This window comes from Bombina bombina, chromosome 2 (genome assembly GCF_027579735.1).
Source record: "Bombina bombina isolate aBomBom1 chromosome 2, aBomBom1.pri, whole genome shotgun sequence".
Classification (NCBI taxonomy): domain Eukaryota; kingdom Metazoa; phylum Chordata; class Amphibia; order Anura; family Bombinatoridae; genus Bombina; species Bombina bombina.
In genome coordinates, this window is record NC_069500.1 from 263,698,476 (window position 1) to 263,724,019 (window position 25,544).

At 41.7% G+C, this 25,544-nt stretch overlaps 1 protein-coding gene across 3 annotated transcripts in view; it reads right to left on the reverse strand.

Moving 5' to 3' along the window:
• Positions 1-25,544, reverse strand: part of PJA2 (praja ring finger ubiquitin ligase 2) — a gene marked incomplete at its 3' end in the record, with an annotated part of 143,254 nt that overhangs the window by 62,076 nt on the left and 55,634 nt on the right. For all 3 annotated transcript variants that reach the window (XM_053701532.1, XM_053701534.1, XM_053701533.1), the window contains 2 exon segments: positions 8,799-9,804; positions 23,296-23,496. In XM_053701532.1, coding sequence (XP_053557507.1) covers positions 8,799-9,804; positions 23,296-23,494 — 1,205 coding nt within the window.

Sequence of the window (25,544 nt, forward strand, 5' to 3'; positions counted from 1 at the left end):
TGGATCAAGACTTCAGCCGGAGGATGGACGTCTTCAGCCCCCGCTTGGGCTTGCATCAAGACATCGGAGCCTGGACGGATCGGTGATACCCGGCGTGGTGAAGATAAGGTAGGGAGATCTTCAGGGGCTTAGTGTTAGGTTTATTTAAGGGGGGTTTGGGTTAGATTAGGGGTATGTGGGTGGTGGGTTGTAATGTTGGGGGGGGGTATTGTATGTTTTTTTTTCCAGGCAAAAGAGCTGAATTCTTTGGGGCATGCCCCGCAAAAGGCCCTTTTAAGGGCTGGTAAGGTAAAAGAGCTTTTCTATTTTAATTTTAGAATAGGGTAGGGCATTTTTTTATTTTGGGGGGCTTTGTTATTTTATTAGGGGGCTTAGAGTAGGTGTAATTAGTTTAAAATTGTTGTAATATTTTTCTAATGTTTGTAAATATTTTTTTATTTTTTGTAACTTAGTTCTTTTTTATTTTTTGTACTTTAGTTAGTTTATTTAATTGTATTTATTTGTAGGTATTGTATTTAATTAATGTATTGATAGTGTAGTGTTAGGTTTAATTGTAACTTAGGTTAGGATTTATTTTACAGGTAATTTTGTAATTATTTTAACTAGGTAGCTATTAAATAGTTATTAACTATTTAATAGCTATTGTACCTGGTTAAAATAAATACAAAGTTGCCTGTAAAATAAATATTAATCCTAAAATAGCTACAATATAATTATAATTTATATTGTAGCTATATTAGGATTTATTTTACAGGTAAGTATTTAGCTTTAAATCGGATTAATTTATTTAATAAGAGTTAATTTATTTTGTTAGATAAATTAAATTAATCTTTTAATTTAATATTTAACTTAGGGGGGGTGTTGGTGTTAGGGTTAGACTTAGCTTTAGGGGTTAATAAATTTAATAGAGTAGCGGTGAGGTCCGGTCGGCATATTAGGGGTTAATACTTGAAGTTAGGTGTCGGTGATGTTAGGGAGGGCAGATTAGGGGTTAATACTATTTATTATAGGGTTATTGAGGCGGGAGTGAGGCGGATTAGGGGTTAATAACTTTAATATAGTAGCGGTAATGTCCGGTCGGCAGATTAGAGGTTAATAATTGTAGGTAGGAAGCGGCGACGTTGGGGGCGTCAGATTAGGGGTTAATAAATATAATATAGGGGTCGGCGGTGTTAGGGGAAGCAGATTAGGGGTACATAGGGATAATGTAGGTTGCGGCGGTGTACGGAGTGGCAGATTAGGGATTAAAAAAAATATGCAGGGGTCAGCGATAGCAGGGGCGGCAGATTAGGTGCAGACTTAGGAAGTGTTTCCCCATAGGAAACAATGGGGCTGCGTTAGGAGCTGAACGCTGCTTTTTTGCAGGTGTTAGGTTTTTTTTCAGCTCAAACTGCTCCATTGTTTCCTATGGGGGAAACGTGCACGAGCACGTTTTTTAAGATGGCCGCGTCCGTAAGCACCGCTGGTATTGAGAGTTGCAGTGGCGGTAAATTATGCTATACGCTCCCTTTTTGGAGCCTAACGCAGCCCTTCTGTGAACTCTAAATACCAGCGGTATTTAAAAGGTGCGGGGAAAAAAAAGCCAGCGTTAGCTACGCGGGTCGTTACCGACAAAACTCTAAATCTAGCCGTAAAGATGGGTGCACAATGCAGGGCAGCGGCTTCTAAGGCTAATAAGATACTATCATGTATTAAAAGAGGCATTGATTCAAGGGAGGAAAGTATAATTCTGTCACTATATAACTCCCTGGTAAGACCTCACCTTGAGTATGGAGTGCAGTTCTGAGGACCAATCTTAAAAAAAAAGACATTACAGACCTTGCAAAATTTCAGAGAAGGGCCACAAAGCTAATAAGGGGAATGGATAATTTAAGATATGAGGAGAGGTTAGCCAAACTGGGTCTGTTTTCTCTAGAAAAAAAGGTGCTTGAGAGGTGACATGATTACTTTATATAAATATATTCAAGGCCCATAGACAGAGATGGCAGAAGCTCTGTTTATTCCAAGAAAAATGTTTAAAGGCACAGTGACACAGTCTAGTCAAAATTAAACTTTCATGATTCAGAAAGGGCTCGCAATTTTAAATTTCCAATTCACTTTTATCATCAAATTTACTTTGTACTCTTGGTATTCTTAGTTGAAAGCTACACCTAGGTATGCTCATATGCTAATTTCTAAGGCCGCCTCTTATCTCAAAGCATGACAGTTTTTCACAGCTCGAGAGCGTTAGTTCATGTGTGCCATTTAGATAGCATTGTGTTCACACCAGTAGAGTTACTTATGAGTGGGAACTGATTGGATACAATGCAAGTCTGTCAAAAGAACTAAAATAAGGAGGCAGTCTGCAGAGGTTAGATACAAGATAATCACAGATGTAAAAAAACAGAATTTATGTTTACCTGATAAATTTCTTTCTCCAACGGTGTGTCCGGTCCACGGTTTCATCCTTACGTGTGGGATATTCTCCTCCCCTACAGGAAATGGCAAGGAGAGCACACAGCAAGAGCTGTCCATATAGAACCCCCTCTGGCTCCGCCCCCCAGTCATTCGACCGACGGTTAGGAGAAAAAGGAGAAACTATAGGGTGCCGTGGTGACTGTAGTGTATAAAGAAAGACATTTTTCAAACCTGATTAAAAAACCAGGGCGGGCCGTGGACCGGACACACCGTTGGAGAAAGAAATTTATCAGGTAAACATAAATTCTGTTTTCTCCAACATTGGTGTGTCCGGTCCACGGTTTCATCCTTACTTGTGGGAACCAATACCAAAGCTTTAGGACACGGATGAAGGGAGGGAGCAAATCGGGTTACCTAAACGGAAGGCACCACGGCTTGCAAAACCTTTCTCCCAAAAATAGCCTCCGAAGAAGCATAAGTATCGAATTTGTAAAATTTTAGCAAAAGTATGCAGAGAAGACCAAGTCGCTGCCTTACAGATCTGATCAACAGAAACCTCGTTCTTGAAGGCCCATGTGGAAGCCACAGCTCTAGTAGAATGAGCTGTAATTCATTCAGGAGGCTGCCGTCCGGTCTCATAAGCCAATCAGATGATGCTTTTCAGCAAAAAAGAAAGAGATGTAGCAGTAGCTTTCTGCCCACTCCTCTTACCATAATACACGACAAACAAGGATGATGTCTGTCTGAAATCCTTTGTTGCTTCTAAATAGAATTTTAAAGCATGGACCACATCTAGATTGTGTAACAAACGTTCCTTCTTTGAAACTGGATTAGGACACAGGGAAGGAACAACAATTTCCTGGTTAACATTCCTGTTAGAAACAACCCTTGGAAGAAAACCAGGCTTGGTACGTAAAACAACCTTATCTGTATGGAAAATCAGATAGGGAGAAGTACACTGCAAAGCAGATAATTCAGAAACTCTTCTCGCAGAAGAAATAGCAACCAAAAACAGAACTTTCCAAGATAGTAACTTAATATCTATGGAATGCATGTGTTCAAACGGAACCCCCTGAAGAACTGAAAAACTAAATGTAGACTCCAAGGAGGAGTCATGGGTCTGTAAACAGGCTGATTCTAACTAACGCCTGTACAAACGCCTGTACATCTGGCACTGCTGCCAGACGTCTGTGTAACAAAACAGACAGAGCAGACATCTGTTCCCTTAAGGAACTAGCTGACAAACCTTTATCCAGACCTTCTTAGAGAAAGGAAAGTATCCTAGGAATTTTAATTTTACTCCAAGGGAATCCCTTGGAATCACACCAACAGATATATTTATCTTATGGTAAATCTTCCTAATAACAGGTTTTCTGGCTTGAACCAGAGTATCTATGACCGTATCTTAAAACCCACGCTTGGATAGAATCAAGCGTTCAATTTCCAAGCAGTCAGTTGGAGAGAAACTAGATTTGGATGTTCGAACGGACCTTGTACAGAAGATCCTGTCTCAAAGGTAGCTTCCATGGTGGAGCCGATGACATATTCACCAGGTCTGCATACCAAGTCCTGCGTGGTCACGCAGGGGCTATTAGAATCACCGAGGCCTGCTCCTGTTTGATCCTGGCTACCAGCCTTGGAAGGAGAGGAAACGGTGGAAATACATAAGCTAGGTTGAACTACCAAGGCGCCACTAATGCATCCACCAGTGTTGCCTTGGGATCCCTGGATCTGGACCCGTATCGAAGAACCTTTGCATTCTGTCGAGAAGCCATCAGATCCATATCTGGAATGCCCCATAGTTGAGTCAACTGGGCAAAACCCTCTGGGTGGAGTCCCCACTCCCCCGGATGAAAAGTCTGACGACTCAAATAATCCGCCTCCCAATTGTCCACACCTGGGATGTGAATTGCAGATAAGTGGCAGGAGTGATCCTCCGCCCATTTGATGATCTTGGATACCTCTCTCATCGCTAAGGAACTTTTGTTCCCTCTGATGATTGATGTACGCTACAGTCGTCATGTTGTCCGACTGGAACCTTAGGAATTTGGCCTTTGCTAGGTGAGGCCACGCCAGGAGCGAATTGAATATCGCTCTCAGTTCTAAAATGTTTATCGGTAGAAGAGACTCTTCTCGAGACCATAGACCTTGAGCTTTCAGAGAGTCCCAGACCGCACCCCAGCCTAAGAGACTGGCGTCGGTCGTGACAATGACCCATTCTGGTCTGCGGAAACTCATTCCCTGAGACAGGTGATCGTGAGACAAGCACCAGCGGAGAGAATCCCTGGTTACCTGGTCTACTTGAATCTGGGGAGACAAGTCTGCATAGTCCCCATTCCACTGATTGTAATGGTCTTAGATGAATTCTAGCAAAAAGAACTATGTCCATTGCTGCAACCATTAATCCTACTACTTCCATGCACTGAGCTATGGAAGGCTGAAGAATAGAGTGAAGAACTTGACAAACGTTTAGAAGCTTTGACTTTCTGACCTCTGTCAGGAATATCCTCATCTCTAAAGAATCTATTATTGTTCCCAAAAAGGGAACTCTTGTTGACGGAGACAGGGAACTCTTTTCTACGTTCACCTTCCATCCGTGAGATCTGAGAAAGGCTAGAACAGTGTCTGTATGAGCCTTTGCTTTGGAAGGAGACGACGCTTGGATTAGAATGCCGTCTAGGTAAGGTGCTACAGCAATGCCCCTTGGTCTTAATACCGCTAGAAGGGACCCTAGCACTTCTGTGAAAATTCTGGGAATGTTTGTCCATGAAGGCGAACCTCAGGAACTGATAATGTATTTTGTGGATAGGAACATGCAAGCACGCATCCTTTAAGTCCACGGTAGTCATATATTGACCCTCCTGGATTGTTGGTAAAATTGTCCGAATGGTTTCCATTTTGAATGATGGAACTCTGAGGAATTTGTTTAGAATTTTTAGATCCAGAATTGGCCTGAAAGTTCCCTCTTTTTTGGGAACTACAAACAGGTTTGAGTAAAAACCCAGACCTTGTTCCGTGTTTTCTGCTGGAACTGGGTTTATCACTCCCATATATAATAGGTCTCCTACGCAATGTAAGAATGCCTGTCTCTTTATCTGGTCTGAAGATAAGCGAGACATGTGGAACCTTCCCCTTGGAGGAAGTTCCTTGAACTCTGGAAGATACCCCTGAGAAACTATTTCTAGTGCCCAGGGATCCTGAACGTCTCTTGCCCAAGAGTGAGCGAAGAAGGAAGAATGCCCCCTACTAGATCCGGTCCCGGATCGGGGGCTACCCCTTCATGCTGTCTTGGTAGCAGCAGCAGGCTTCTTGGACTGTGTACCCTTGTTCCAGCCTTGTAATGGTTTCCATGCTGGCTTAGGCTGGGAAGAGTTGTGTTGTTAGCCTTGAAAGGCCTATCCTGTGGAAGGGCATGTCCCTTTTCCCCAGTAATATCTGAAATAATCTCTTTCAATTCCGGCCCGAAAAGGGTCTTACCCTTGAAAGGAATATTAAGCAATTTATTCCTGGACGACACATCCGCCGACCAGGATTTTAGCCAAAGCGCTCTGCGCGCCACTATTGCAACCCCTGAATTTTTCGCAGCTTAACTTAGCCAATTGGAGAGCGGCATTCCAAATAAAGGAATTAGCCAACTTTAGTGCGTGAATTCTGTCCATGACTTCATCATATGGAGTCTCTTTTTTGGAGCGATTTTTCTAGTTCCTCGAACCAAAAATACGCTGCCGATGTGACAGGAATAATGCACGAGATTGGTTGAAACAGGAAACTTTGCTGAACAAATATCTTTTTTAGCAATCCTTCCAATTTTTTTATCCATAGGATCTTTAAAAGCGCAACTGACCTCAATAGGAATAGTTGTGCGCTTAGCTAACGTTGACACTGCCCCTTCAACCTTAGGAACCGTTTGCCATGCGTCCCTTCTGGGGTCAACAATGGGGAACATTTTCTTGAATATAGGAGGTGGAACAAAAAGTATACCTGGCTTTTCCCACTCCTTAGTCACTATATCCGCCACCCGCTTGGGTATCGGAAAGACATCAGCGTGCACCAGGACCTCTAAGAATTTGTCCATCTTGCACAATTTCTCTGGAATTACCAAAGAATCACAGTCATCAAGAGTAGTTAGGACCTCCTTAAGTAGGGCACCGAGATGTTCTAACTTAAATTTAAATTTTACGACATCAGTGTCTGCCTGCTGAGAAACTATTCCTGAAACAGAAATTTCCCCCTCAGACAGGCCCTCCCTCACTACCAATTCAGATTGATGTGAGGGTATAACTGATAAATTGTCCTCAGCGCCAGTCTGCTCATCTTCTGTATTTAAAAAACTGAGCTGTCACGCTTTCTAGGATAGGATGGCAGTTTGGATAACAGATTTGCTATAGAATTATCCATTACTGCTGTTAACTGTTGCATAGTAACAAGCATTGGCGCGCTAGATGTACTAGGTATCGCCTGCGCAGGCAAAACTGGTGTTGACACAGAAGGAGAGGATGAGGAACTATCCCCACTGCCTTCATTAGAAGAATCATCTTGGGCAATCTTATTCAATGTGGCAGTACTGTCCATACTTTGTTTGGACGCTATGACACAATTTGCACAAACATTGATTGGGGGAACCACCTTGGCTTTCATACAAACAGAACATAAGCCATCTGAAGGTATAGATATGTTAGACAGAAATTGGCAGGCTAATAATGCAATAAAAGCGTTTTTAAAGAAAAGCGTTACTGTCCCTTTAAATAATAAACAGACACACTTTATTTCTGATATTGTGAAAAACAATGAAGGCAATGTCCGATTTTTACAAAATTTTTACCCCAGAGTCCTAATGCCCTGAAAGTATTGCACACCAAGTTTCAAGATTTTAACCCTTAAAATGAGCAAACCGGAGCTATTTGTTCAATTTAACCATTTTAGCAAACTACAATCACTGCCACAGCCTTGCTGCGGCTCTTTACCTTCCCTGAGAGTTATTCAGCACTGAAATAAACCTCCCTGAGTCCTTTTCTTGAAGCCACAGGACCCTCACATGAAGCTGTAAGCACTGCCATAGAAATAAACTGCGCAATTGAGGCGCGAAAACAGGCCTCCTTCCTCTGCATTACCAGAGTGAGGGGGCCTTTCTGACAGAAATAGCCATCTAACTAAATGCCAGGCGATAAAAAAAGTTCCCAAAAGTGCTTTTAAGTGCACCAAACACTCTAAATGCCATTAAAATATGAAATAAAACAATCGATTTAGCCCACAATAGTGTCAACCAGTGTTTAGCCCATTTGTAAGCCTTAATCTGTTATTGAGTCTAAGAAAATGGCTTACTTACCCCTAAAGGGAAAACTGACAGTCTTCTAGCATTAACATGTCTTGTTAGAAATATGACTAATCATACCTTGAGCAGAAAAGTCTGCAAACTGTTCCCCCCAACTGAAGCTCTCTAGGCTCAACAGTCCTGCGTGGGAACAGCAATTGATTTTAGTTACTGCTGCTAAAATCATACTCCTCTTTAAACAGAACTCTTCATCCTTTTCTGTTTTAGAGTAAATAGTACAAACCGGCACTATTTTAAAATAACAAACTCTTGATAGAAGAATAAAAAACTACAACTAACACCACATACTCCCTACCATCTCCGTGGAGATGCTACTTGTTCAGAGCGGCAAGGAGAATGACTGGGGGCGGAGCCAGAGGGGGGACTATATGGACAGCTCTTGCTGTGTGCTCTCCTTGCCATTTCCTGTAGGGGTGGAGAATATTCCACAAGTAAGGATGAAACCGTAGACCGGACACACCAATGTTGGAGAAAGTATATTAATAGAACTGTGTTGGTTATGTAAAACTGGGGATGGGTAATAAAAGGATTGTCTATCGTTTTAAACAATAAAAATTCTGAAGCAGTCTGTCCTTTTAAGTTAGACCCAGATGGATAAATGAAGGTTCATTATATAAATAAAAAAAATTCTTGCTAGACTCTTTCATTGAATTATATGTATGGGATGTGACAATCCATGTCTGTGGATGAATTGCAACAGTTAAAAGTGGTGCTGTATCTACTCTAGGGCAGTGGTTTTCAAAGTGTGAAACGGGCCTCCCTTTTTATTATCCTATGGAAAACATAAACAGCATCCTACTTTGGTAAAACATAGGATGGGTTTTTAACAGCTGATAATGACAGTTGCCATTTTGTGGTGGGATAAGGCAAAGGGCTGGATGTAGGTGGAAGACGAGCACTGAGGTCAAGGGTAAGGGGTCAAGCTTACATTTTTACAACAATACTGCAAATGTTTTTGATGCAAACTGGTTTAGAACATAAAACCTACTTTAATAAGCAACAAATATGAAATCATCTTACAGGTTTGTCAAATAGTGCAACAATAAATCTAAAATGATTAATTTCCTACCTGTCATCCTCTTTATTAGAGCTGGACAGCATCATGCCATAAACATCAATATCCTCCCAAAATATTTCCTCCATTTCTGGTTTATCATCTGGCAAAAAAGCATGATCCCATTCTTTGTTATTGCTTTTAACCTTCTTCTGAGCACTTTCAAAACTTAGTGGATCAAAAAACGTATCATCCTGAGTCATTTCCTCTTTATTGTTCTTCTCAGCATTCACTTGGGATTCCCAGGGAATACTTCTAGTGTGTGTGGTATCCTTCCTTTCATCTTGCTTTCTAACTTTAGGTCTCACAACAGGTTCAGTCACATTCCTTTGGTCTGTTTTTATATCTGTATTTATACTGTGACAATTTCCTACAGTGTTTTTTAGAGCCACATCAATTTTATTTTTCTTTTGTTCACAAAGACCCAGTGTGGAGATTTCTGTGGCTTCATCCTCCAAAACCGACAAATCAGATCTGTTTTGCATAGTGCCTAGATCTACATTGGAATGTTTCGCTAAACATACAGGCCACATCTGTGACACATTGTCATTATTACAAGTGTGGTTTAAGCTAGACATGTCATAAGATGTGTCATTAAGAGTTTCAACCTCTTTCTCTAGTTCGGTTAGCATGCTGTCCAAAGTCTTTCGTAGTTTACCTGCTTTTTCTGTTAATGAAAAATCATCAGTAAGACAACCCGTTTCTTCTCCTTCGCTGCTATCTGGCTCAAAAGAATCAATATTTACAAATGAAATGCTATTTTGACGGGGAATATGAGTATCCTCCACTGAAGCATGACCAATAATTGTTTTAGTCTGTTTATTGAAGTCAATATTGTTGCCTACTGATGAATTGGCTTTTGTATACTTTGATACGGAAAAATGCAACAACCCATTATTTTCACAGACGGCATCCACAGGCAAAATGCCATTAATGTCTGGTTTTAGGTTCTCTTGGTGCAAATCAGCAGTTAAAACTCTAGGCATGGAGCATTTTGATGAATCCAGGTTGTCAGAAAAAACTAAAATTCAAAATGTTTAAAATTAGGAATGTTTGCATCAATATAAATGTGATTCACAATTCAATCTCTGTTGACACACACACAAAAATCAATAAAGAGCAAAAATGTAACAAATATCACAGAAACTCTGGAAAAATAACACGATAGAGCACCAATGAAAGATAAAAAAAAAAGGACCAGCCAGCAAAGAACGTTACTAATTTGTTCTGAATAAAAAGACTACCTAATCTCTGAAGGTTTATGCATATAAATATGTTACTAGTGACAAGAAGAAGAAAAAAATACTAGTCCCCCAAACAAAAACAAAATTTATGCTTACCTGATAAATTTCTTTCCACGACTTCATTCCAATTACTAGTGGGATATTCAACTCCTGGCCAGCAGGAGAAGGCAAAGAGCACCCCAGCAGAGCTGTTAAGTGTCACTTCCCTTACCCATAATCCCCAGTCATTCAGTTGAAGGAAAATGGAAAAAGAGGAAACACAAGGGTATAGAGGTGCCTGAGGTTTACTCTAAAAACTGCTGAATTAAACTAAAAAAAGGGCGGAGTCGTGGACTCTCCATGCCCGGAATGAAAGAAATTTATCAGGTAAGCATAAATTTTGGTTTTCTTTCCTATGGCATAGAGAGTCCACAACTTCATTCCATTTACTAATGGGAATCAATACCCAAACTAGAGGACACAGAATGAAAAGGGAGGGAGAATAAGGCAGGAGGACCTAAACAGAAGGCACCACTGCTTGAAGAACCTTTCTCCCAAAAGAAGCTTCAGCCGATGCATAAGTATCACATTTGTAGAATTTGGAAAAAGTATGCAAAGAGAACCATGTTGCTGCCTTGCAAATTTGTTCCACAGAAGTTTCATTTTTGAAAGCCCAGGACGAGGAGACAGCCCTAGTGGAATTAGCCGTAATTCTCTTAGGAGGCTGTTGTCCAGTTGTATCATAAGCTATCTTAACACTTCTTAACCAGAGATAACACTTCTTAACCAGAGGTAAAGGGTAGTAGAAGTGGCCTTCTGACCCTTACGCTTGCCAGAGAAAACAACAAACAGGGCAGAAGATTGCCGAAAATCTTTAGATGCTTGAAGGTAAAATTTTAGAGCAAGCACAATATCCAGGTTATGCAAAAGACATTCCTTATGGGAAGAAGAATTAGGATACAAAGAAGGAACAACAATTTCCTGATTAATGTTTCGATCCGACACAACCTTAGGTAGAAAACCCAACTCAGTACGAAGGACCGCCTTATCTGCATGAAAAATAAGGTATGGGGAAATCACACTGCAGAGCCGAAAGCTCAGAAACTCTGTGAGCGGAAGAAATAGCAAGAAAAAACAAAACCTTCCAACTTCCAAGATAACAATTTATTATCAACAGAATGCATCGGCTCAAACGGAGTCTGCTGCAAAACTTTAAGAACAAGGTTAAGACTCAAAGGAGGAGCAACAGATTTAAACACAGGCCTGATTCTGACCAGGGCCTAAACAAAAGCTTGAACATCTGGCAAATCAGTCAGACGTTTGTGAAAAAGAATAGACAGTGCAGATATCTGACCATTCAGAGTACTGACTGACAAACCTTTCTCCAGGCCATCCTGAAGAAAGGATAAAATGCGGGGAATCCTCCCCCGGCTCCAGGAGAAACCCTTAGATTCGCAGCAATAAAGCTATTTACGCCATACTTTATGGTAAATCTTGCAAGTAACAGGTTTACGAGCCTGAAACATGGTATCAATGAACGCCTCAGAAAAACCACATCTAGTCAAAACTAGGCGTTCAATCTACAAGCTGTAAACTTCAGAGAATCTAGATTTAGATGGAGGAAGGGACCCTGAAGTAGAAGGTCTTTCCTCAGAGGTAACCTCGAAGATGAGATCTTCACCAGATCCGCTAACCAGATCCTGCGAGGCCATGCAAGAGCTGTTAGAATTACAGATGCTCTCTTCTGTTTGATACGAGCAATGACTCGTGGAAGGAGAGCAAACTGTGGAAACAGGTATGCCAGAGAGAAGATCTAAGGAACCACTAGAGCGTCTATCAAAGCGGCCTAAGTATCTCTTGAACTTGAACCGTACCTTGGAAGTTTGGCATTTTGACGAGACGCCATCTGATCCAACTCCGGAACTCCCCACCTGAGGGTTATTTTTGAGAACACCTCCGGATGGAGAGCCCAGTTTTCGGGATGAAAATCTGTCTGCTCAGAAAATCCGCCTCCCAGTTGTCCTCTCCTGGAATGTGGATGGCAAATAGGAGACAATTGTGAGTTTCCACCCACGAAAGAGAGTCTCCTGTTGGGGGATCCAGATCTATCCTCTGAGATAGATCTGTATGGTCTTCGTTCCATTGACTGAGCATGCATAGTTGCAGAGGTCTCAGATGGAACCGAGCAAAAGGAACAATGTCCATGGAAGCCACCATCAGCCCAATCACCTTCATGCATTGAGCCACTAATGGGCGAATAAGAGACTGGAGAGAAAGGCACAAAGCAAGAAGTTTGTATTTTCTGACATCCTTCAGGAAAATCTTCATGGACAGGGAATCTATGATTGTCCCTAGGAAACACACCCTTCTAGCTGGAACAAGGAAACTCTTTTCCAGATTCACTTTTCATCCGTGGTAACGAAGAAAAGACAACATATCTGTATGAGATTTTGCTAGTTGAAAAGAGGACGCCTGAACTAAGATATCGTCCAGATAAGGCGCCACCGCTATTTCCTGAGATCTGACCACAGCCAGGAGAGCTTCCAGAACCTTTATGAATATTCTGGGAGCCATAGCAAGACCAAAAGGAAGGGCAATAAACTGTGTTTTTCCAGGAAGGCAAACCTCAGACACTAGTTATGATCCCTGTGAATGGGAACATGAAGATACATGTTCTTCAGGTCTATGGTCGTCATAAACTGACCTTCCTGAACCAATGGAAGAATGGAACAAATAGTTTCCATCTTGAAGGACGGAACCCTGAGAAATTTGTTGAGGCACTTTAGGTCTAAAATGGGACGAAAAGTTCCCTCCTTTTTGTGAAACACAAACAGATTTGAATAGAATCCTTGACCCTTTTCCTCTACAGGAACTTACGCTTGCCCGAAGTAAAGAAAGCAGATAAAGCTGCAGACACCGCAGAGGTTATCTGCGCAGCAAAATCTCCTGGCAAATAAACACCCCCAGGAGGTTGAGAGGAACAGCAGGGCACTGCATGTGAGCCAGTGCCTGCCAAACTGCCCAAACTGTTAACCCAACCTAAGGTTAAAACTTGTCCCAGATGTTGATCCACTAGAGGAATTAACCTCCAAAGTGCTGTCCTTCAATACCTAGAAGGCAAATGCACTTACTTGTGGATACAGCTGCAGGGCAGGAACAGCTTCTAAGGTGTGATAGAAACTCCACTCTCGATCAGGGAACTAAATAAAAAGAAAGAATAGAGTAACCAACCCTGGCTTTCCATAAAGGGGTAGCAATAATAGAAATTAGAAATAAAGCAAAGACAACCTCGCCGCTTTCTAACTGATAATAGCCACCATTACTCTTAACAGCTCTGCTGGGGTGCTCTTTGCCTCCTCCTGCTGGCCAGGAGTTGAATATCCCACTAGTAATTGGAATGAAGTTGTAGACTCTCAATGCCATAGGAAAGAAAACCAAATTGCTTACATTTCCACTAGTCCACAATTACCAGACACACAAGAAATTGGTGAGAAATTAAACTTACACTTATCTTATAGATTGTGTGGACTAGAATTTTGTTTTCCCTGTATCATAAACTACAGTGATATTTCTAGCCCTGATCTAGGTAGTTACTGCAGAGCATCATAGAAAAATGAGTTACAAAGTCTGTAACAAAAAAAGAGTGCTTTACCCCTACAATTATATAGGAAAAATTCTCACTGAATAATACAGGAACGATTTTTAACCATTAATACTTTATCTTTATTGGTTTAACTATTCAATCATACACGTTTACAAACACAAACTCTCTAGATAGCAATATATAGCATAGGTGTGTGAATAATACCTCTGAGAATCATGTATCTAGATGTGAAATATTGTACTTGATTTGTATAATATCAAACAGTCAGATACAAACAATATCTTTTGCAGCTGACTATTAATAAAATCAGAAATAATGCTGTAACAAGAGGACCTGTTAATATGTGGGATGTCAGATTGCGAGATTAAAGCTATCTAGCTAATACTCTATCTGTAATTATAAAGTCCTTGCTTGCACAGTTAACTTTAGTATAGCTGCTCGGTGTAATAGATTCTGTCTCCTTAAACCCTCTAGATATCATTATATAGCATAGGTGTGTAAATAATACCTCTGAGAATCATGTATCTAGATGTGAAACATTGTACTTTGTTTATATAATATCAAGCAGTTAGATACAAACTATTTTTTAGCAAGCTATTAAAAAAAATCAGAAATAATGCTGTAACAAGAGGACCTGTTAATATGTGGGATGTCAGATTGCGAGATTAAAGCTATCTAGCTAATACTCTTTCTGTAATTATAAAGTCCTTGCTTGCACAGTTAACTTTAGCACAGCTGTTCAGTGTAATAGATTTGGTCTGCTTTATAATTACAGCTAGAGTATTAGCTTTATTCTCATAATCTGACATCCCACATATTAACAGGTCCTCTTGTTACAGCATTATTTCTGAATTTATTAATAGCCGGCTACAAAAGATATTGTTTGTATCTTACTGCTTGATATTATACAAATCAAGTACATTTCACATCTAGATAAATGATTCTGAGAGGTATTATTCACACACCTATGCTATATATTGATATCTAGAGAGTTTAAGTGTTTTTAAACGTGTATGATTGAATAGTTAAACCAATAAAGATAAAGTATAAAAATCGTTCCTGCATTATTCAATGAGAATTTTTCCTATATAATTGAAGGGGTAAAGCACTCTTTTTTTGTTACAGACTTTGTAACTCATTTTTCTATGAGTCTCTTTAGTGCTATATTGCCCCCCCCCCCCCTAACAGGTGCTTGTTGATAACAAAAATATTTGGCACCTATAGGTACTTGCTATTAGTACTAATTTACCTACTATCTTGTTGCTATAGTTACTGCAGAGCAGACTTGGAGCATAATTCACTACAGATTAACTAAAATATTATATAAATGTCTCTAAATATGGAGATCAGGGCACTCATCAGCTACTGTAAATTAAAGGATACTTACATTTTCCTAGACTCATTTTCCACTGTCAAAAACAAAATTTATGCTTACCTGATACATTTCTTTCTCTTGTGGTGTATCCAATCCATGGGTTCATCCATTACTTGTGGGATATTCTCCTTCCCAACAGGAAGCTGCAAGAGGACACGCACAGCAGAGCTGTCTATATAGCTCCTCCCCTAACTGCCACCCCCAGTCATTCGACCGAAGACAAGCAAGAAAAAGGAGAAACCATAGGGTGCAGTGGTGACTGTAGTTTAAAAATAAAAAACACCTGCCTTAAAGTGACAGGGCGGGCCGTGGACTGGATACACCACAAGAGAAAGAAATTTATCAGGTAAGCATAAATTTTGTTTTCTCTTGTAAGGTGTATCCAGTCCACGGGTTCATCCATTACTTGTGGGATACCAATACCAAAGCTTTAGGACACGGATGAAGGGAGGGACAAGGCAGGCACTTAAACGGAAGGCACCACTGCCTGCAAGACCTTTCTCCCAAAAATAGCCTCCAAGGAAGCAAAACTATCAAATTTGTAGAATTTCGAAAAGGTATGAAGCAAAGACCAAGTCGCTGCCTTACAAATCTGTTCAACAGAGGCCTCATGTTTAAAAGCCCATGTGGAAGCTACCGCTCTAGTAGAATGAGCTGTAATTCTTTGAGGAGGTTGCTGGCCAGCAGTCTCATAAACTAAACGGATTATGCTTCTCAGCCAAAAAGAAAGAAGTTGCCGAAGCCTTTTGGCCTCTTCTCTTTCCAGAGTAGACGACAAACAATGCAGATGTTTGACGAAAATCCTTAGTATCTTGCAAATAAAACTTTAAAGCACGAACAACGTCAAGATTGTGTAACAGACGTTCCTTCTTTGAAAAAGGATTAGGACATAGTGACGGAACAACAATTTCCTGATTGATATTCCTATTAGATACTACCTTAGGAAGAAACCCAGGTTTGGTACGCAAAACTACCTTATCTGCATGGAAGATCAGATAAGGGGAATCACACTGCAAGGCAGATAACTCTGAAACTCTTCGAGCCGAAGAGATAGCTACTAAAAACAGAACTTTCCAAGATAAAAGCTTGATATCTATGGAATGCAAGTAGGGATGCACCGAAATGAAAATTCTGGACCGAAACCGAAACGGAAAATTCAGGATGCACTTGGCCGAAAACCGAAACCGAAAATGACCTTTTTCCCAAATGATTTTAAAATAGGTTTTTTTCTATAATTGTATTAATAATATTAGACTTTTTAATTAATTTAATTACTCTAAAATGAAAAACTAAAAGCCATTAAAATAAATAACCACACTTTTATTGAAAGTAACTCACCAAAATTAGACAGAAAATAAACTTAATAAACCAATATAAATAAAAATCTGTTAAATCTGTTTCCATTAAATAGGACTGAATGAAGAATAATTGTTGATATTAAAATAGTGCTCCAGAAATGAGTTGGCTTCTAAGCTTACATTCCAACTTTTTAAAATAAAGATACCATAGAAGAGGCTTATACAGAGCTGTAATTTACAGAAGTGTTTTATAGAGAGAAGACAGTAACATAAGTGCTTTATACAGAGAGTTGTCATTCACATATGTGAATGAGAGCTCCCTGTTTAAGGCACTTATGTAAATGATAGTTCTAATAGTTTAACATTTGCTAAATAATTGTGCTCTATAACAAAACATAAAAAATAGTGGATCCTTAAAAGCAGCATTAGTAATATCTTTTAACTTCAGTTCCCATATCAGCTGACTAAAATCAGGAAGGTGTTCCACATATGTTATTATCCTGCCTATGAGACTTAATTGAAGACTACAGAGTATTGCTGTTTTTGCTGCCTAAGGGTTAACTGCTGCTGCTAAAAAGGGATTGGATTTAAAAGTTGCCAATCACTCCTAAATAGTTACAGTGAGAGAAAATAAAGAGTGGAGAATAAATGTAAAGATGGTACAAGTGCTTCGCTAAAGTACTAAACACTACCAGTATCTACACATAAACACAGACAGGGAATAAATATGCTCTGTCTGCGCTCAAGCACAAATGAATAAATAGCAGGGACTATCTATCATACCATCTCCAGAGCAGTTTTCTTCTCTCCTCCTGCAGCCATGCTGTCTCAAAATAGTCGCAAAAACTAACGCTAGTCTCGCTAGTTACAAACACGCACCACAAGACATCATGGGATCTGTAGTTTCATTAATAATTTCTAGTCACATGAGTATGTTTGTGTATGGAACATGAGAGATTATAAATATGATACTTTGCGATCTCGCACTTATATTAAGCCAGCTCATATGTAATAAATAACATCTCCTACCATATTAGTAAGGAGGAAGAGGGTTAACCTGCTGTTAGTGTGGAGGAAGAGTTGCTCCGATTCAGCAGTTCAGCTCCCTTAGAGACAACGGAGGTTTGATTTACAGCTTTGTAGTGCCTGGAAATAGAGGTGGGGGTTGCTCCGTTTTAGGCTGCTGTAAATCAAACCTTCCTTGTCTCTAACAGAGCTGAACCTGCACCGGAGCAACTCTTCCTCCTCACTAAGGACAAAATACCGGAGCCTTTCAGGAAGTGCACGCACTGCAGATTCTTCAGATACAAACCGCTCTAGATAGGAAGGGAGGGAGGAGGCTGTGCTGTTCATGCGTGAGTGGCATTGTGGGAAATGTAGTTTACTAACCTAATGGCCTAGAAAGCCTCTAGCTGCACCGGTCTAAATTTAGGTGTGGATGGATGCGGTTAGCGGCGGCCAGCAAGTGTAAGTGTGGCACAAATGTAACATGCAATTTTCGGCCAGCTTGTCTCTCTTTCGGCCGAAATAGGATAGGCCCATTTTCGGCCGAAAATTTCGGTTGCCGAAATTTCGGTGCATCCCTAAATGCAAGGGTTCAAACGGAACCCCTTGAAGAACTATAAGAACTAAATTTAAACTCCATGGCGGAGCAACAGGTTTAAACACAGGCCTGATTCTAACCAAAGCCTGACAAAACGCCTGAATGTCTGGAACATCAGCCAGGCGCTTGTGCAAAAGAATAGACAGAGCAGAAATCTGTCCCTTTAAGGAACTAGCCGATAATCCCTTTTCCAATCCTTCTTGGAGAAAAGATAGTTTCCTAGGAATCCTGACCTTACTCCATGAGTAACCCTTGGATTCACACCAATGAAGATATTTACACCATATCTTATGATTGATTTTCCTGGTGACAGGCTTTCGAGCCTGAATCAAGATATCAATGACCGACTTGGAGAAACCACGTTTTGATAAAATCAAGCGTTCAATCTCCAAGCAGTCAGACGCAGAGAAATTAGATTTGGATGTTTGAATGGACCTTGGAGTAGAGGGTCCTGCCTCAGCGGCAGAGTCCATGGTGGAGAGGATGACATGTCCACCAGATCCGCATATCAAGTCCTGCGTGGCCACACAGGCGCTATCAAAATCACCGAAGCTCTCTCCTGCTTGATCTTGGCAATCAGACGAGGGAGCAGAGGAAACAGTGGAAACACATAAGCCAGGTTGAAGGACCAGGGCACTGCTAGAGCATCTATCAGCGCTGCCTGGGGATCCCTTGACCTGGATCCGTAACAAGGAAGCTTGGCGTTCTGACGAGACGCCATCAGATCCAGTTCTGTTTTGCCCCAAAGTTGAATCAGCTGGGCAAATACCTCCAGATGGAGCTCCCACTTCCCCGGATGAAAAGTCTGCCGGCTTAGAAAATCCGCCTCCCAGTTCTCTAACTCCTGGGATATGGATAGCTGAGAGATGGCAAGAGTGAACCTCTGCCCATAGAATTATCTTGGAAACTTCCATCATTGCCAGGGGACTCCTTGTTCCCCCTGATGGTTGATATAGGCTACAGTCGTGACATTGTCCGACTGAAATCGGATGAACTTGGCCGCAGCTAGTTGAGGTCAAGCCTGAAGAGCATTGAATATCGCTCTTAGTTCCAGAATGTTTATCGGAAGGAGGGCTTCCTCCTGAGTCCACGAACCCTGAGCCTTCAGGGAGTTCCAGACTGCGCCCCAGCCCAGAAGGCTGGCATCTGTCGTCACTATAGTCCACTCTGGCCTGCGGAAACTCATTCCCCTCGACAGATGGACCCAAGATAACCACCAGAGAAGAGAATCCCTGGTCTCTTGATCCAGATTTAACAGAGGAGACAAATCTGTGTAGTCCCCATTCCACTGGTTGAGCATGCAAAGTTGCAGTGGTCTGAGATGTAGGCGGGCAAACGGAACTATGTCCATTGCCGCTACCATTAGGCCGATCATTTCCATACACTGAGCCACTGATGGCCGAGAAGTGGAATGAAGAGCACGGCAAGAAGTTAGAAGTTTTGATATCCTGACTTCTCTCAGAAAAATTTTCATTTCTACTGAATCTATCAGAGTTCCTAGGAAGGAAACTCTTGTGAGAGGAGAGAGAGAACTTTTTTCTATCTTCACTTTCCACCCGTGAGACATCAGAAAGGCCAGAACAATGTCCGTATGGGACTTGGCGAATTGAAAAGTCGACGCCTGAATCAGAATGTCGTCTAGGTAAGGGGCTATCGCTATGCCCCGTCGCCTTAGAGCCGCCAAAAGGGACCCTAGAACCTTCGTAAAGATTCTTGGTGCCGTGGCTAAACCGAAGGGAAGAGCCACAAACTGGTAATGCCCGTCTAGGAAGGCGAACCTGAGGAACTGATGATGATCTCTGTGAATCGGAATGTGGAGATAAGCATCCTTTAAGTCCACGGTAGTCATATATTGACCATCCTGGATCATAGGGAGGATGGTTCGGATTGTCTCCATATTGAAGGATGGGACCCTGAGAAATTTGTTTAGGATCTTGAGATCCAAGATAGGTCTGAAAGTTCCCTCTTTTTGGGGAACTATAAACAGGTTTGAATAAAAACCCAGCCCCTGTTCCTCTCTTGGAACTGGGTGGATCACTCCCATAACCAGTAGGTCTTGAACGCAACGTAAGAATGCCTCACTTTTTATCTGGTTTACAGATAGTTGTGAGAGATGAAATCTCCCCTTTGGAGATGAACCTTTGAATTCCAGAAGATATCCCTGGGAAACAATCTCTAGCGCCCAGGGATCTTGGACGTCTCATGCCCAATCCTGGGCCGAAGAGAGAAAGTCTGCCCCCTACTAGATCCGGTCCCAGATCGGGGACTACTCCTTCATGCTGTCTTAGAGGCAGCCGCAGGTTTCTTGGCCTGCTTCCCCTTGTTCCAAGCCTGGTTAGGTCTCCAGACTGGTTTGGACTGGGCGAAATTTCCCTCTTGTTTTGCATTAGAGGAAACTGAGGCTGCGCCACTCTTGAAGTTTCGAAAGGAACGAATATTATTCTGTTTGGTCCTCTTATTGGACCTATCCTGAGGAAGGGCGTGACCTTTTCCTCCAGTAATATCAGAAATGATCTCCTTCAGACCGGGCCCGAATAGGGTCTGTCCCTTGAAGGGGATGTTAAGAAGCTTAGACTTTGAAGTAACGTCTGCTGACTAGGACTTAAGCCATAGCGCCCTACGCGCCAAAATGGCAAAACCTGAATTGGTTAACTGAAAAACGGCTTCAGAAATAAAGCAATTAGCTAACTTAAGAGCTTTAATCCTGTCTAGAATGTCGTCTAGCGGAGTCTCCACCTGCAGAGCCTCCTCAAGAGACTCGAACCAAAAAGCCGCTGCAGCAGTAACTGGGGCTATGCATGCAAGAGGCTGGAGAATAAAACCTTGATGAATAAAAATTTTATTAAGGAGACCCTCCAATTTTTTATCCATAGGATCTAGGAAAGCACAACTGTCCTCGACGGGGATAGTTGTACGCTTAGCTAGGGTAGAGACTGCTCCCTTCACCTTAGGGACCGTCTGCCACGAGTTCCGTACGGCGGCATCTATGGGAAACATCTTTTTGAAAGCAGGAGGGGGAGAGAACGGCACACCTGGTCTATCCCATTCCTTAGTAATAATTTCCGAAAACCTCTTAGGGACTGGAAAAACATCAGTGTAAACAGGCACTGCAAAATATTTGTCCATTTTACACAATTTCTCTGGAACCACAATGGGGTCACAATCATCCAAAGTCGCTAAAACCTCCCTAAGCAATAAGCGGAGGTGTTCAAGCTTAAATTTAAACGCTGTCATTTCAGAATCAGACTGTAGCAACGCCTTCCCTGAGTCTGAAATGTCACCCACAGATAGAAGCTCACCTGCCTCAGCTTCTGAGTATTTTGAGGGTATATCGGACACAGGCATTAAAGCTTCAGAAAGCTCTGTATTAGTTCTAGCCCCAGAGCTGACTCGCTTTCCTTGTAACCCAGGCAGTTTGGAAAATACCTCTGTGAGGGTAGCATTCATAACTGCCGCCATGTCCAGTAAAATAAAAGAATAAGACGCGCTAGATGTACTTGGCGTCACTTGAGCGGGAGTTATAGGTTCTGACACATGGGGAGAGCTAGAGGCATAATCTCCCTTTTTTCAGTCAGAGAATCCACTGGAGATAAATCTATAAGCGCCATAATATGGTCTTTATAGTTTATAGAAATTTCAGTACATTTGGTACACATTCTAAGAGGGGGTTCCACCATGGCTTCTAAACATATTGAACAAGGAGTTTCCTCTATGTCAGACATGTTTAACAGACTACTAATGAGACAAGCAAGCTTGGAAAACACTTTAATAAAGGTAAAACAGCAATTAAACAAAAACGTTACTGTGCCTTTAAGAGAAAAAAAACTAACACTTAAACTGCAAAACAGTGTAAAAATATAGTAGTAGTCTTTGAAAATTTTTACAGTGTGTGTAAGGGACTAAAGCAACATTGCACACATTTGCAAATGGATGATTAACCCCTTAGGCCCCAAACCGGATTTAAAAACGTTAAAAAACGTTACAAGACGGTTAAGCACCCTGCCACAGCTCTGCTGAGGCTCCTACCTGCCCTCAAGTACGATTTTGTGCAGAAATAAACCCCTTATAATGGTCCTCAGATGCCAGAGGACTCCTCTAGGGAAGCTGGATGTCTCAGTCTGAATTAAAACTGCGCATTTAGAGCGCTAAAATAGGCCCCTCCCACAATGTACTGGATGCCAGAGGGGCCTTAAGAAAATACTCCTAGGAGTATCTGATTAGCCATGTGGAAACTAGGCCCCAAATAAAGAGTTCTCTCCCTCAGAGAAAAAACGTCCTATTTTTGAATTCATGTAAACGTTTAACTGTCACTAAGCAATAAGAGTATTACCCCGTTTTGTAAGCATGATCCCAGTCGCTGTTAAATCACTGCATCAGGCTTACCTCAAATACACAATGCTCTATCAGCATTTTCTAGAACTCATTCATCTCTCTAGAAATAAATATACTGAACATACCTCAAAGCAGGTAATCTGCAGACCGATCCCCCAACTGAAGTTGTCCCATACTCTTCAGTTATGTGTGAGAACAGCAATGGACCTTAGTTACAAACCGCTAAGATCATCAACCTCCAGGCAGAACTCTTCTTCTAATTTCTGCCCGAGAGTAAAACAGTACAACGCCGGTACCGTTTAAAAATAACAAACTTTTGATTGAAGGTAAAACTACACTAAGTCACCACATATCTCTTGATACTTCCTATCTTGTCGAGAGCTGCAAGAGAATGACTGGGGGTGGCAGTTAGGGGAGGAGCTATATAGACAGCTCTGCTGTGGGTGTCCTCTTGCAGCTTCCTGTTGGGAAGGAGAATATCCCACAAGTAATGGATGAACACGTGGACTGGATACACCTTACAAGAGAAATATTACTTTTCTTTCTACATTAAAAATACATCAAAAATAGGATTCTAAATATGTGATATTTCAGGCATATAGAGATGGCAGCCACGTTTCAAAAACTGATGCTTTAGTTGCCTTGAGATCAAATTCTCCTCCTCTCTTGTTACCTCCTCACATTCCCGTTTACAAGACTTTTCCAGACTGGATACCATCTTATGGAACTCTCTGCCTCGCTCCACAAGACTCTCCCCTAGTTTTGAAAGCTTCAAGCCCTCTCTGAAGACTCTACTGTTCAGGGATGCATACAACCTACACTAACCTTCCTATCTCCACTGCTATCCCCTTAAACCCCATAGCATGTAAGCCTATGAGCCCAGCAGTTCACATTCATAAGAGCCGACAACAACAGTGCAACTCTCGGCTGGACCCTCTACCCACTTGTTGGCGCTCTACAAATACCTGACAATAATAATAATTTTAAAAAAAAAAACACATGATAATGCACTTTTCCAAAAAAATGTTACAACACAATATCTGTATTCCAAGAGACAAACAAAAAGATTGTACACACATAAATGGCTTTCTTGCTGAACATCGTCTAGTTCCAATCCTTCACATTCTCTGTTTTCATGACTTGATATTCTGTTTGGACTCTCCAAAGAAGGTCGAAAGCTGACATAGGCATGTCTCCTACCATACCTTCGCCCTGTGGTGGTTTGATAACCTCCTGATGGTTTAGGCCAGGCCGCCTTACATGCTTCCTGACCCATCCCTGAAATGCATACACACAAAAAATCAAATGTTATAGTTATGCACGCTCAAAAATGCTTTACAAATCCCCCCCACCAAAAAAAAAAAACAGTGCATTAGAAAATTTGCAAAGTTAATGTAACACACACCTCTTTTAAATTAACCCCTTAATGACCACAGCACTTTTCCATTTTCTGTCCGTTTTAGACCAAGGCTTTTTTTTTTTACATTTTTGTGGTGGTTATGTTTAGCTGTAATTTTCCTTTTACTCATTTACTGTACCCACACATATTATATACCGTTTTTCTCGCCATTAAATGGACTTTTTAAAGATACCATTATTTTCATCATATCTTATAATTTACTATAAAAAATTTTTATAAAATATGAGGAAAAAGGACTTCCGGTGGGCGGGCACGGCGAGAGGAAGCAGGTTTGCTGAGCTCCGTGTGTCTATGCTCGCAAACCTGTGCTTTTTAACGCCTAAAGTGCCCAGAAGACTGTAATCCTTGGCAGGACAACTAAGCGACACCTGCCCGGACAAGACTTAGTGAGGAGCGCTTCAGATCCGCTCCCCCGCCGGCAGCCGCATAGACAAGTAGTTGGAGTAAGATCGCGGTGGCGATCAGAGAGACCAGACCTCCCGCACCATCAAAAAAAGAGTAGGTGAGAAGCCGAATAGGCTGGGGTAACACAGAGGAGAGCCAAAACCGAGCTCTTAGAAGTCAGAAACTGACAAGGCAACTGGCCCTAACAGCCTAAGAACTGCGCAATAAACTAACGGCGGCCATCTTGGATATCGGCCCTATTCAAAAACCGTTAAGAGACACTATAAACATAACAAGTATACTGAACTGCTATTCTTTTTGGGGACTCAGTGGCCTTATTAACCCCCCCTCCTCCCAGGTTTATAACTTTCTGCCACACGCTTGGCACAGAGAGAGATCGATCATTTTGCAGGGGAGCCTGCTCATCACAGGGTAGCTGTTACTACAGAACCCAATAATGCTATCAGTCCTGCACAGATAAAACACACGTGGGAAGGAGATAAACCTGTAGCACAATAGTGTCCGACCTGCTGGAGAAGCAGATATCTGAGGAGTTACACACCTTAACCTGAGACTGACTACCAACATCTCAAGTGTTAATTCTACTCAGGGGACAACAATAGACATGACACACTAGACCGGAGCCAATTGTACCCCCCTCCCCATGCACAAACCTCCAGAAGCAGAATAGAAACAAACCCTCCTAGTCCTGGGAAAGAAGTTTAATTCTCCTACTAAACTATAATTACAGCAGAACCTTTGCTGTGAGCAGCCTGTATGCAAAAATACTATACTCCATACAATAAAAAGACTGACAACATGGCAGGAAGGCAAAAGCAAACAGAGAGACGCCAGAGAACCCAAACAGAGAACCAAGAACAGGCTCAGTCACTGCCAGAAACATCCATTATCACGACGCAGGACACACATCCTATTGTATCACAGTTGTCTGCGCTCTTCTTGCCTAAAATTGAACAATTGCAGACAGGAATGGATAGCTTGTCCGCAGACCTCAGGGCCTTCTCAACACGCCTAACTACTGTGGAACAGAAAGCAGCGGAGGGAGAAGAAAGATACAGGGACACAACCTCCTCTATCACTACTCTCCAAAGACAAAACAAATTGCTGCAAGCCAAGGTAGATGACTTGGAGAACCGTTCAAGACGAAACAACCTCAGAATCGTCGGAGTGCCAGAGTCTAATGAACTTTGTAGAAACTATTCTCCCAGGCATACTCAAACTCCCATCTACGAGCATACCTTGCACTGCAGAAAGAGCACACAGAGTAGGAGCTCCCCAGCAGGAAGGTGCACCTAGACAGATAATGGTGCGCTACTTAAATTTCAGAGATAAAACGCTAATTCTCAGAGCGTACAGACAAAAGACACCTATTGACTTTGAAGGGAGGAAAATCTTCATCTTCCAGGACTATTCTGCAGATGTCTCAAAGAAAAGGAGAGAATTCACGCCTTACTGCAGAGACCTTATAGCTCAAGGTGAATCTATAGCACTCCTGTATCCA